Here is a 15,061-nt window from a genome sequence, read left to right as displayed (position 1 = left end):
AGGTTGAACTAAAATTAGAACTAACGCTAGAAGCTTTCGGGTTTTGCCGTGCGTCTTTTAAATGGACCACGATTTTGATTGAAAAATTATCTTTTCTGACAAAACGCATTTTCATCTCAGCGGCTATGTTAAAAAGCAAAACTGCCGCATCGTAGAGAAGCCAATACATCCTCAGAGAGTTTGGAGCGGTGGCATCATTGGCTCATTTTTCTTTGAAAATCCTGCTGGAAAGTCCATTTTGATCAACGGTGAGCGTTACAGAGGCATGATAAATTATTTTTTTGTGGCCAGAAATTTAAGACGATCTTTTCAGCCAGCAGGATGGTGCGCCATGCCACACAGCCCATGCCACAATCGATCCTTTGCGCGCCAAGGACCGATGTTATGCGAACAATCCATTAACGGTTCAGGCTCTTAAGGCGAATAACGGGCAAGCCATTTATGAGATGAAACCATCACCAAGGTCTTGGAGCCGAATAATGAGAATTTGATTTTTGTTCTTTTTTTTTTAATTTTTAAAAAGAAATACTATATGGACCAGCCTATATGTATGCGAAATTGAAAGAGACATTTTTATGATAGATATTTTAGACATTTTAAAATTATAATTAAAAATGCAAATTTCAAAAAGCTTAAGCTACTTGATTACTTTAAAATTACCTGTCTAAAGCTATCGCAACTAGATGTAATATGGAAGCTGTACAACACAGGACGTCGCTAGATGTCCACATATCACAGAGTTCAGGACCAAGCATCCACTCGTTGCTAACCTCGTAAACGGCGCCCAGAGGCATCACTAGACAGGCCACCAGGAGGTCGGCGACCGCCAACGATAAAATAAGATAGTTCGCCACATTTTGAAGGTTTCGCTCTAATAAGATAGCAGCTATCACAAAAACGTTTCCTGAAAAGAAAATTAATATTTTAGATTTGTTATTGTATAAAATTTGTTATTTTGTTCATTTAAAACTTTCGACAATTTACAAATTGGGTGACTCTAAAAATTTCAAACTCAATTTAGATGACGCGCCCTTAATCGCATTCGAGCTCATTTTTCATTTTGAAATGCAGCCAGACAAAAAAATCAAAACATCAATTTGCCAGAGAAAAACTATATTAAGCTACCCACCGCTGGCACAACGTTGTGTGTCGAGCTAAATCGGGCGAATTTGAATGTAATTTATACATTAATTGAACCGACGTTTTTGCTAGTTTATTGCATCTCTTCATGGCGTAATTACATTTTATTATTTTTTTTTTAAGTTGAGTTAATTTAAAAGTTTAAAAAAGTGGAAATATACTTTTCTTGGTTGTGTAACGTTAAATTATACCAGGCACTATCTCATGAATTATTAGCGAGACATCTAACCCCTTTCTTTTCTCTAATATTTTACTTCAACATCAGATCCATTAGGATAAGAGACTTAATTATTGCGTCTAGTACCTTTTCGAAATTAATTTACACAAAGCTCCCGTGCGAAAAGGATTAAATCGTTTATAATGACATTAAAACAAATCTAAACTGTTTTATATAAAGAGAGAAAAAAACGAGATTCACTTTTCTTTATCGATAATTCTCATTTTAAATTGCATTTTATTCTTTTAATTTTGCGTTTGTAATAAATTTCCATTACATCGCAAACTCTGGCAATATGGTAATTAAAAATTTTTTCAGCTTAGTTTGATGTTTCAGTAATTGAAGTAGCTGTGGAGTAGGGATTATTATTTTGCAAACGTTTCCACCTCTCTGATATCGAACTGCGCCCTGTTTTACTTAATCTCCCTATAAATTAAGTAAATATTTTACCGCTATCAATTCGAAACGAAAGCAGCGTTTAATCGACCGGATACGTTTTTGCATCGACAAGCAATTTTAGGGTTTCAACAACCTCCCGGTATATTGAATTAGAACCTCGATGAAATTTTCGGGTTGTTTTTTTAGTTTTTTATCGACGAAATTTACATCACAATGTTCGACGCATTTATTTTACATATTGATATAATGTTCGACATAACATTTATATTCAATCAATTTATGAATTTTAATTCAATATTAAACTAATGAAATTATTTACAAATTTTTAAAAGGTTGTATAAAGCACTTTTTTATACTTTAATAGAACTGTGGAGAATGTTATAAAATAAATGAAATATTGTTTATACATATAACCTGTAAATAATTCAATTTACTGTTTTGTATTAGAAATGAAGCCCTGAAGCAATATGGGTGTGTTAATTAAGCACACCAAGATATTGTGCTTGGAAAGCTTCTGAATTATTAAAGTGTTAATTTATTAATGTAACCAGATGAGTATCTGCTCTTTTCTTGCGCCCCACCCGAACAAAGAGAACTTTGCATGTAAATGTACTCTCGTTTTAAAAAATTAAAATGCGGATTTTTCTCTGCTACTAACTATACTACTAACTCTGCTACTGTATAATTAAACTATACGAAAAAATTAATTTATTGAAAAGTATTTTTCGAACATTGAGATAAGAATCGTAGGTAGATGTAAAGTTAAATATCTTATGAACAATAAAGTAAGTATAAACTATATACGTTTAGTAAGTACAACTAATAGATAGTATTAGCACAAGAGTAAAACAATCTTAAGCTCTGATTCCAATCTCTCCGCCCAAAACCATTCAATTAAACATAGAGGATAGTGAGGTGTATACTTTTTTAGTTCGGTTTTTGTAGATAGTAAAAGTCAACATAAAGCACGTCAAACTTTATTTAATAACTATAGTCCCTGGTTTTGATGATGTTTTTGATGGTCTTATCCGTGTTAATAGCAAATTATGACCTGGTCCCGACGGATGTGTACCAAAGCTTGTTAATCTATTATTTTCTGCCATTCGCAGTCATAATCAATTTTCCCTTCTGAGTGGAAAAAAGCGTTTGTTCTTCAAATCATACAACACTTCTATCTGAACTAGAAGGAGATAATTTGTCAAATTGACTGCTATCGTGGTTGGCTTCTTATATTTCCGATGTCAAGCTGTAAAAATTAAGTTATACTTCTCACTACGCTTTGATTACTTCTGGAGAGCTTCAAGTAAGTCACTTGGGTTCAGTTTTGTTCATAGCCTATATTAACGATATTCACGAATGTTTTCATCACAGTAAATTTTTTCGTTACGCTGATGACTTAAAGGGTTGCAGAGAAGGTTTGCTCGGTATTTAGCTCACAAATTTAACCTATCTTACTGTTTGTATGAGCAAAGGTGCATTGTCTTTAGTTTAGGAACGCTGCGAAGACGTAGAACTTTTGAAGAATCTACAACAGAGCAGCTTTCTGCAAAGCAACCCAAGAATGCCATTGCTGAAGAAATCAGCACCAAAGACTGACAGAAGTATAAACTCATATGAATGGTAGGTTATGAGTACCAATAAGAATGGATTCCCCATTTGAAGTAAACTTGCTAAACGATACTTAACCACATCAGCAAGCTCTGTTTATTCAGAAAGACTATTAAGACCTATTGGACTTTAAATATTAATATTTTGATATTTGGCTAACTCTATATTAATAATAATAATTAATACTAAGTGTGTTTTGATTATTTTTAAGTCTATAGTTTTTTTTTGTTCATTAATAGTTTATTTTATACAACTATTCGCCGAATGTCGAATAATACATACCCGCTATTATTCGGTATTACACGAATAACAACAAAAAATCGAGTAATGCGGAACACCAAACAATAGCGAGTATTCGCGGCATCTGTACTAAATACATCCCAGAATAAAATATAATTGTTTATTATTGCATATAACATATTTGAAGTGAAGTTTTATTTTTAATTGAAAAATGTATTTATTAACTAATTTACTTTTTTCAATATGATCGTATTTATAGTTATGGTCGCATTACTATTTTTATATTCTAAATGTAAACAGCAATATTACTTTCTTCTTATTTTCCAAGATGTCTATCCGTCGAATTCGTGGGAATATCTATTATTTTTTTGGCTGTCACACAATAAGTTTATCGATAACAAAAGAGTAAAGCAACACATACGAAGCCCTACCAACCAATTTCGTATATCGATTTTAGAATGCCTTTTTGTATTGTTTCCTTTCCATCGACAACTAGACACCTTAGAGCAGCCGGTAATTGGCTGCTTTTGTGAATCCTACTGAATGGAAACTCTCCATATGCCGGCAAGCGATTGTCAATAAAAGTGTCGAGGCGACAGCAACTCACGTTACTTCAACAATGCCTTCGCTCGCTCTGTATATGTGTTAGAGCGTGAGGACCGTCATTTCCTTTTTTCGCCTTTTTTTTGGTGTTAAAACGTCGTGTGTGTCACGCGAGAAAACAAGAAATTAAAGCACGAAATCGAATTCAGGGCATTATTCAAATTTTAAATGCCAACGGCTTTGAATTGATCTCTCGTCTTGATGGATCGCCTTATTTCAGGGATCCAATATATTTCAGAGACGAAATGATATCTTTTAGGGGTCATGACCGGCAACTTATTTTACCCGTACGGTTAGCTTTACTATATCGATTTCGTGGATGACCCTAGTAATATTTCTACCCGGTATTGGAATGCTTTTAGAGTAGGTGCGCATTTCAACAGTACCAAAGGGGGAATGAACGAACGAACAATGAATAACGAGCCTGCTGCTGATTGTTGCTTCCGTCGCCATTTACGAGTTTAACAAAGGCGTTTTCGGTCTCGTAATGTGCCTAAGACATTACGAGAGGGTCCTGTCAGAAAAAGATATGATTGTGCTTTGCTGTGCTAACTTGAGTATGGTAGACAAGAAGTTTGTTAATTAGTAAATTTCAATTGGACTGGGAAGTACTTATTGTGTAATCTGTAATTGCCTCTTTATCGACTTTTGTTACTTAAATGGAGTAATAAAAATAATAATAATCAGGTATTAATCTCGTATTTTTTCTGAATATGTAATTAATATAATTAACTAGATGGTGTTACAGTTTCGTGTAATCTAAACTTTGGTCATTAGTAGAAAGTAGTTCTGTTTGCTAAACTAGTACTAACAAGCAACTTTGTGAAATAAAAAACCTTTGCTTTAAAAAAGAACTGAATGAACAAAATGTAATTTTGATTCTTTTTATTTCTACTTCTACAGAAAGGATCTCATTAAAAATGCAATATAAAATAATAAGTCAACGAGACAAACACATTAACAATGACATACATAGTGGAGCACTACAAAGTATTTCTCAAGGGACGAAATAATGGAAGTTACTTAATGAGTATAAGGCAATTTTAAAAATCATAACATGTTTACAAAATTCTTCTTAAAGAACGTTGTAACTAATTTTCTTTCTTATCACATCAAAGAACTAAAATGAATCTCATAAAATGTCATTTGCAAAGTTCATCCTTAACTTGCTAATGACGGCTATTTAGCATCTACATTTACGAGCGCACGTTAACGAGTCTGGGAATGATAAAAAAGGGAGATTATACATCCCGCTAAACTTTGGCGGATAGTAAAGTTCTCCTTAAGTACGAGTAAGATACAATATTAATAAGACTTAATGGTGTTTTATATATATAGTACAACATTAAATTCACAAAAGATCAATCATTTATATTACGTTTAACTAACGCAACACTAATGGATTTCCGGGGTGCACTTAGTCAATGCGACTCCATGAGGAGCAACCTATACATACAATTTCTCCATTAACCTACATTTTCTGTCAATCAATTAAAGTTTTGTTTCTTTTTATCCTATTGTTTATGACACAGTAAAAGCATAAATATAATAAATCCTCAATATAATTAATACGAGGAACGGAGTGTCCGTTATATGAAAAATTTTTAATTTACACTTTACCATGCGTATCTGACAGCTTAACACGAATACTTCTAGTTTTTTGGTTTAGTGCTAGTTCGACTTTTAGTTCAATGACAAATATAAAACAATTTAACGCTGAATAACAACTAAAACTAGAACTAACACGAGGTCGTATATCGAGGTTTTATTGTATTAAAGCAAAATGATTCATTAAGTTAATTTTTTCTTAGACTTTTTCATAGAAGTAATTTAATATCTTTCGGTTAATTATATCTCGCATAGTTACATCTGTTCTGGTGTGAAATATCTAAGTGCTCAGTATTAGCCCGAGGCTAACAAACGTGTCCTAACATCACACGTGTAACCTATATCAAATTACAACCGCATTTATCAATTAGAGCAAATGGTTAATGTTTATTTACGTCATATCTACGTCAGAGAGGTTCTATATAAGTATATTTCCATAGTCCAAATATGGTGGGCAGGTGAATCAAGACCTTCTATCGCATATGCAAATAACCTAACTTTGAAATTCCCTTCTCATTAATTTTCCAATTTGAAATATGAATTACGTATTAGACCCATATCTCTGCATAATTTTCCCGGTTCGAATTCAACAAGTAAATCCGATTTGCAGCCCTCACTTACGGATGCAACAGGGTGTAATTCTAATAGTATAAGATTTTTGAGTGACAACCTTTAATATAGACGATCAGTATTTTGTGTGTTGCGCGAAACGTGTTGACGTCAATGGATTCCGGATTTACGAGAGATTCCTCCTCCTGGTTTGCTGTAATAAGGTTTGACACGTCGAGCTTCGGTGTCAAATGAGATCCGAGTTACAACGCCCCGAGGGTTCTTCCTCTCTTCGATCAGCTTGGCAAACTTTCGGTTTTCGTTAAACCCGATTAGCGACAGCACGCATAGCTACAGAAGCAAAAGACGAGAATGTCGTAATCGAAATTCGATTTGTGAAATCTAAAAATAATCCAACGACAGATAAGGATATTGAATTGTACAGCTTTAACAACAAGTCTTCGTCGTTACAAGATGTTAAGGATTAATTAAGTTTCTAGTTCACTCCTTTTTTATTTAGTTACTAAGTATAAAGGTGTTAAAACTAGTTACTAAACCGTTTAGAGATAAATACACCTAGATGAGATAATTAACTCTGGCCACAGCCAAGTCAACGTTTATTTAAACGCTTCTGTATTTGTAATGGTCGAGATTTCTCTTTGTAGCTATTTATTATGCGTTAGTACCGTGTTATCTGCTTATTATGAAAGGAACGAGTAAATATTTACATCTAGAAAATTATATTAATACCATGTTACATGTCCCTTTTAAAATTATTCATTTCAATGCAAGCTAGGTCAGAAATACGCGAGAGAGTTTTGTTATCTCTCTAAAGTGTAACTATATTATTTATACAGGGATATGTAAATTACCAAACTAGTATGTCGTGGTAATAAATTTATCCAAACACACGACGCTTAAAGTACAACCCCACTAATGTACATACTCTACTAGCCTTTGTGAAATATATCCACAGGAACACGTCTACAAAGAGTTGGAACATTTTTATTATCCCTGGTGGTTGTTAAACTTATTAAAAAGTTCCTTTATCCGTCCTAAAACCACCAGCGAAATGACCTAATGATGTAAGTTACGTTCTCAGAAGTTTAAGGTTTTGCTCCTCTAAGCCCTAGGTGGCTTATCGCTGCCACCTCCTCGCATATAATCTGCAAGGAGACTCATAAGCTATAACTCACCAGACTAGACACGGTGCAACCTTCCGTTTATTATCCACATCATGTTACGTTCCTGAAACTAAGCGTTCTACGATGCGGTTGCTTTCGTAATGATGTCAGAAGGGGCAGTTAATTATCGAACGAGAACCCAAACTAACATCATTATATATTCATTGACATCTCAAGGATTAACTAACCATCGGGCATGTTTCAACTATTAACGGTTTAGATGTAGACCTATGCGAAGTGATTTTACATTTATAGTAGAACAAACCACAACAAATGTATAGAACAAACTAATCTGAAAATGTTTGAAATAGTCTACTAATCATAATAAAGTATGTAAACAAACTATGGCTACTAGTTATGACTACTTAAAGAAAGTCATTTTTGTGTTATTTTCGTGTACCTTCGCAATATTTTGACGTTTTAGCGGAATTTGAAAGAGATTTCGGACATTTCCACATTCGTATTGGCCGAGGATTAAGCTTTCGAATGAGACATTGTTTATCAAAATCGGTTCAGTGGTTCTCTTGTTATAATCAAAATACTATACATGGTAAAATTCTATCTAATTGGAGGCTAACTTCGCATAAGTTAGATGTAGGTAGTTGATATTGCGGTTTCAAATTTCGATTCGAAATATACAGGGTGACTGGTACATAAACGTGAATATTGAAATACGTTGTTCTAGAGCTCACTTGTAATTGATTAAGCTAAATATGCCTTATAGAAAAGTGAATAATTTAGAAAATATTTCAATTTTTTGCTTTTTGTACAAGTTCAGTACATACTCTTACAAATCTTGAAATTTAGAGAGTAATAATAGTTTCTTTGGCAATGTATCGACTTCTCTGGATAGATTACATCCTAATACACATTTAAAGTCAAGAAATACTGTAAATATTTCGATGGTTTAAAAATACAGGAAGTGAAATATTCGGTTTTTAACTTAATTTTCAAACAAAGTGTTTATTCATGAGCGTCTATTTCAAAATTTCGATGATACATTCAGCATACAAATTATTGTGAAAACTTCTCTGTTTTGTTACCTTTCGAATGAGGTATGAAGCATGGCAAAATGTCTTTCCAATTAGCCAATAATAAGATAACAATTGGTGCGAGCACAATTTTGACAACCTACCCAATGTGAATAAAATTCAAAATCGATTACACCTGCGGTTGAAATTCAATTCATTAATGGTTAACAACCATCGGTTAAACAATTTTTTTACGTTTTGGCAGTAAGCCATGGAATTTAGATATCGAGAATATCAGCAACGCTATCCAAATCGACGAATTACTCATATTAGTGTATTTGGCGCCACTTATCGGCGTCTAGCTGAGACTGGCAATTTAAGAAAAGCCGAACGTGTAGGACGTGCTGGACTTAATGTGGAAGAAGACATTTTGGAAACATTCGATGAAGCACCTACATCCAGTACAAGAAACGTCGCTGCTAATTTGGGGATATCACAATGTTAAGTCTGGCCAATTCTTCGACAAATGGGCAACCATCCTTATCATTACACACCTATCCAGGCACTTGTAGATGGTGATCCTGAACGAAGGATTCAATTTTGCCGGTTTCTTTTAAATGCTGACATTCAGGATGAATATTTCTTGAGAAGGATTTTATGGACCGACGAATCGAAGTTTAACAGAGAAGGTATAACAAATCTTCATAATTTACATTATTGGACTGACAAATTGTGTTTCGCGCTGAGTTTTTTTGAGTTAGAGTTAGAAGTTATGTCACATGATTGTGTTAATTTTTTTTTAATGTTAGTTGCTTAATTTTTTATGGTTGTCTGAATTAACGTTATATTTTAGTTCCAATAAGCAACAATAAATAGTAAATGTAATCGATTTTGACTTGTATTAACTTTGGGTAGGTTGTCAAAATTGTATTCGCGCCACTTGTTATCTTATTATTGGGTAATTAGAAAGACATTTTGCCATGCTTAATACCTTATTCGAAATGTAAGAAAACAGAGAAGTTTTTACAATAATTGGTACGCTAAATGTATTATCAAAATTTTGAAATAAAAGCTCGTAAATGAACACATTATTTAAAAATTAACTTAAAAATCGATTATTTCACACCCTATATTTTTAAAGCATCGAAATATCTAAAATGTTTTTCAACTTAAAATGTGTATTAGAGTGTAATCTATCCAGAGAAGTCAATACATTGCCAAAGAAACTATTATTACTCTCTACATTTCAAGATTTGTAAGAGTATGTACTGAACTTGTACAAAAAACAAAAAATTGAAATAACTCCTAAACTATTCAGCTTTGTATAAGGCATATTTGGCTTAATCAAATACAAATGAGCTCTAGAACAACGTATTTCAATATTCACGTTTATGTACCAGTCACCCTGTATAACGTTAAATATTGCAAGATAAACTGTTTCATTTTGTTTCATTTTACACGACTTGGAAGGTTTATTGTTGAAGGAAACGACGGGTAACGGCCGAAAATGTTCGCTTGGGATGGTTCAAAACCTGAGCAATCACCTGCAACCGAACGAATTAAAGTTTAATTCGAAGGTGAGCTCGGATGTATTTTACGGTTGTGGGAAAGTGAATTACAAGGGACATTTCCAAGTAGCAGTACTTTCGAAAAAAAATTAGGCTATCTGTAAATACGATCTCAGGAAGTGAAGTTTCTCGTAGACCAGTAATTGAATACTATTGAGTCGAACCAAAATCGGTTCCTATTCTGTCTTTGTTAACATGAACAAATAATTACATCACGAGTTCGAAATGTTTTATCTTGTGAATTGAAATACTATTTACGTATATCAAATATAGTTGAAACGTTATAACTGGGACTGGCAATTGAATCATATTAAATAGAAAGGTTAATTAAATTATGTTTCAACAGTAAAACACTTTAATTTAACGATTAAGAAAATACATGAAGATCGAAAGCACTTGGTTTTAGTGCTCTTAGCAGAGGTGGCAGACTCATTTATTTTACTCCGTTTTCATTGAATAGAAACGTTACGTTTAATTAAGGGAGTTATGTTTTCGTATGTTGCTGTGAATAGCGGACTGTTTTTATTAGCACTGTATTGCGTATTTTAAACAGATGTTTATATTAATACTCCTAGATATATCTAAGTAAAATATAAACTCTTTTATGTGTTGCAGTTATGCTAAAACTATCAGTGCTATTCGCAAGAAAAAACTGAAAATATGATATTCAGATTTTGCTTATTACTTGTTAATAAAAATATCAAAAATTGTTTTCAAAAACATAAAGGGTGTGCTAGTTGAGTCCTGTTTTGGCGTTTAGTTTTAGGTTCATCTTAGGACATTAAATAAAAGGAAAAACCTTGTTCTATACATGGTAGCTTAATATCTGGATTCTGAATGGTCCTCCCTAAATGTCATGGGACCGTGTCGCTATTGTATCTGCATAAAGAGAGGACTACGAAATGGCTCAAAAATTATCCGGTAAACTGGCGAGTAGGCACAAGAATGAGGTAGGCGAAAGACGAATTTCCGGCGTTTCAAAACCGGAACACCCCGCCTAAAACATAATTTCTCCAAAAGAATGTCTTTCAGATAAGGGATTAATGGGTAACGATCCTAAATCGAAAAAGGTGTACTGTTATAAATAGCTCAATAATTATAATAGCTGAAGGAATGAATGTATTTACGATTTAACCTGGAACGTTCAAACCATGCTACGATCAGACTGATGATCAATGCAGCTGAAGAGTCCAAGATATGGGCTATTGATGTTCTTTCTAGCAATTTAGTAGATACGATGGAAAATATAAGGTACCATAAATAAAAGAAATTACTCACTGTATTTATCTAGCAACGAAGAAAGACAGGAGAATACAGTGTTGAATTCATAATTACCAAAAGAATCTGTAGAAGATGAGGCTGCGGAAGATCATGTTGCAGACAGCTTCTATTATGAATTACAAACCTTATGTAAGAAAATTGCAAAACATGAGGCAGAATAGCGAGGATGTCGGAGATTTTAATGCAAAACTTTCCAGAGAGGACTGTTTTATAAAGATATATGTACATTTAACAACCGGCGAGACGATAGCAACAAACCACTCAGCAACAAACTTTTTCCTTTATATTTCCACCTATTTCTAGGGCCCATATCTTCGTTATCTAGAAAGATAGCGAAAAACTAACCACACGGTTGGAAAGCTTGGACTTTTCTCTATCATAAACCGAGTTTTCGTCCGCCGATATGTTGATAATAAGAGCAAGAAAAAATAAGAAACGTCGCGCTGCATTCAATTTACCTCAGAATTACCAAACTTCACGGCCTTGTGCAGCCGTTACCAGATGGAAATTCAATAAATGGTTTACATATTCGGAAAGAACTGACCTTTGACTATCTTATTCCGAGTTTTCGTCCGTCAATATCTGTAGGCGTCTGTAAAAAAAACGCTCTTGAAAAAGAGCCTACAGTTGGCAACAAACTTTACCTTTGAATTTCCATCTACTTTTCGGACAGATATCTTTGTTATTTATAACGCTAGCGAAAAACTAAATACACGGTTGGAAAGCTTGCTCTTTTCTCTATCTTAAACCGAGTTTTCGTCCGCCGATATGTTGATAATAAGAGCAAGAAAAAATAAGAAACGTCTCGCTGCATTCAAATTACCTCAAAATTATCAAACTTCACGGCCTTGTGAAGCCAATATCTATCAGCGTCTGTAAGAAAAACGCACCTGAAAAAGCCCCTACCGATGAAAACACGCAAATATTTCTTGCACTAATAACTTTCCTATTTGACAGGGAGAAAACTCTATAACTATATTCAGCTAATGGGAAATTTCCTGCTCTTTCCAACGATGTGTGAAACACCGTGATCACACGTTTACACAATCCTTTTTTCTGACTATGAACTACCTAAACCTCGAATTTTTGCCGCGGGTAAGCCACGCTTGAGTCAATAACTCTCTTATATGAAGGGGAGAAAACTCCAGAACTATATTCATCTTATGGGAAATTTTCTGCTCTTTCCAAGGGTGTGCGACGCACTTCGCTTACGCATTTGATACGCGTTTTTTAAATTGATAAACTAAATAACTTAAAATGCAAAGGTTGGTAACGTTACCAGATTCAAAACCATCAAAACACAATTTCAGATTCTGATAATATAGGTGTAACATGAAATAATCTTTCCGTTTTGAACAGTTTAACATGTTTCTAAACGTAAAACTAAAACTAGAACTAACACTACCACTATCACTAGAACTAACACTAGACCTAGAACTAGAAACTTTCGGGTTCGCTTCAAACTTGTTTTCTGAAGAAGGTTGCAATATGACATCCGACACGTCAAACATTTTATTAACACCGGCCGTAAAAGCCTTCGTACTTATGTATATGTTTTTAAATGATTTTAAATAAATTAAGAGTGAATGAAACATTATCTGTCAACATGAAATGATGTTAGGATTCTCTCGCGGGTAAAACTTTGTCCCAATTTTTCCTTCATCAAATAAGAAAGTTAGGATAAGAAGTGATTGCGTTCTGCTACCTGCAGGTTGTCTGTAGGCTATCGGTAGGTTGATAACGGCTGCACACAGCCTAAGGTTTGAGGTGATTTAAATGCAGTGTGTCGTTTCTTATTTTTTTCTGCTCTTATTATTAATATATCGGCGGACGAAAACATGGTTTAAGATAGAGAAACGACCAAGCTTTCCAACCGTGTGCTTAGTTTTTCGCTATCTTTCTAGATAACCAAAATGTTGGCCCGAAAAGTAGACAGAAATACTAGGGAAAAGTTTGTTGCTAGGCTGATAAACGATTGTGCAAACGTGTGATTGAGATGTGTTATATACCGATGAAAAGAGCAGAAAATTTCCCATAAGATGAATATAGTTCTAGAGTTTTCTCCCCGTCATATAAGAAAGTTATTGACCCAAGCGTGGTTTAGCCGCGGCAAAAATTCGTGGCAGCGCGACGTTTCTTATTTTTTCTTGCTCTCATTATCAACATATCGGCGGACGAAAACTCGGTTTATGATAGAGAAACGACCAAGCTTTCCAACCGTGTACTTAGTTTTTCGCTAGTATTATAAATAACAAAGATATCCATCCGAAAAGTACATAGATGGAAATAAAAAAGTAAAGTTTGTTGCCAACTGTAGGCTCCTTTTCAGGAGCGTTTTTTTTACAGACTCCGATGGATATTGACGGACGAAAAGTCGGAATAAGATAGTCCAAGGTCAGCTCTTGCCGAATATGTAAACCATTTATTGAATTTCCATCTGATAACGGCTGCACAAGGCCGTGAAGTTTGGTAATTTTGAGGTAAATTGAATGCAGCGCGCCGTTTCTTATTTTTTCATGCTCTTATTATCAACATATCGGCGGACGAAAACTCGGTTTATGATAGAGAAAAGTCCAAGCTTTCCAACCGTGTGGTTAGTTTTTCGCTATCTTTCTAGATAACGAAGATATGGGCCCTAGAAATAGGTGGAAATATAAAGGAAAAAGTTTGTTGCTGAGTGGTTTGTTGCTATCGTCTCGCCGGTCATTTAACATAGATACTGGGGTACGACACGGTGCTGCACTGCAAATTAGATGCCATTGAGTATATTGGTACTAAAGAATTGCAAGTGTGCGCCTATGCCGATGACATAGCAATTATCAGTAGAAGTGTTTGTTAATATTCCATGGTGTTAAAAGGTTCATATAAAAAATTGAAAGGGCTTGTGAATTTTATACCCTTAGAGGGTGCTAGGAAAGCTTAAAGTATACTTGAAAATAAAGTGTTAACCAGCAGTAAATATATCCATTGAAAGAAATATAGATTTATGATATTAATAAAAAACGTAATGTAAATATAAAAATGTAATGATATAAAATAATAAAAATATTATAGTATGTATCGAACGTATGAATATTTAATTACAGTGATCAATTGCAGAACAAGCAATTTATCCAGTAAATACCAATTAAGCTATCGATATGCGTACACATCTCACCTACAGCTGGTTATTGCCCTATTTAGGTGATTCAAGGTTAAATTGGAATACATTGTGCATACATATCATGATTTAAACAAAAATCGATGCGAACACGGTTATTTTCCCCTTATCCAAGAGGAATAAATTATTAATTCTTGCCTCTTTACGGAAAGCTTATTTCAGGTTTACTTTAAATTATGAGAAAAAGCTTTTATTAAAAAAATTCTACTTAGTAATTTGTTTCTTGCACCTCCCACCTTGCTTTCTTCTTGATCTTTATGGGTAATAGCTTTCTTCGCCACTTGGTCGCTCAACAACAATAAAGTGAGACTTTTAGTAATGCCCAAGCGAGGAGGTTGAGAATAATGCAGCAGTGGCAAACTACTCGAGATACATTTGATTTAATTGCACAGAGTCTCAGGAGGTAGCAGTAGGACTTCGTGTCCCAAGTGACCCAGCCGTATCTGAGAAAAGTTTATTTAGTAGTTGGTGGCAATCTTTTTTCGGGGACGTTTTTATGCCTGATCTTTTTTTTTAGTTTAAATAAGATTTAT

At 34.1% G+C, this 15,061-nt stretch overlaps 1 protein-coding gene across 1 annotated transcript in view; it reads right to left on the bottom strand.

Moving 5' to 3' along the window:
• Positions 1-15,061, bottom strand: part of LOC111414309 (5-hydroxytryptamine receptor-like) — a 100,952-nt gene that overhangs the window by 15,389 nt on the left and 70,502 nt on the right. The window contains exon 3 of the mRNA XM_023045623.2: positions 661-904. Within this exon, the coding sequence (XP_022901391.1) occupies positions 661-904 (244 nt within the window). The remainder of the gene's footprint in view (positions 1-660; positions 905-15,061) is intronic.

This window comes from Onthophagus taurus, chromosome 2 (assembly GCF_036711975.1).
Source record: "Onthophagus taurus isolate NC chromosome 2, IU_Otau_3.0, whole genome shotgun sequence".
Classification (NCBI taxonomy): domain Eukaryota; kingdom Metazoa; phylum Arthropoda; class Insecta; order Coleoptera; family Scarabaeidae; genus Onthophagus; species Onthophagus taurus.
Note: the sequence above shows the minus strand (reverse complement) of the source record. Positions and strands in the feature narration are given on the sequence as shown.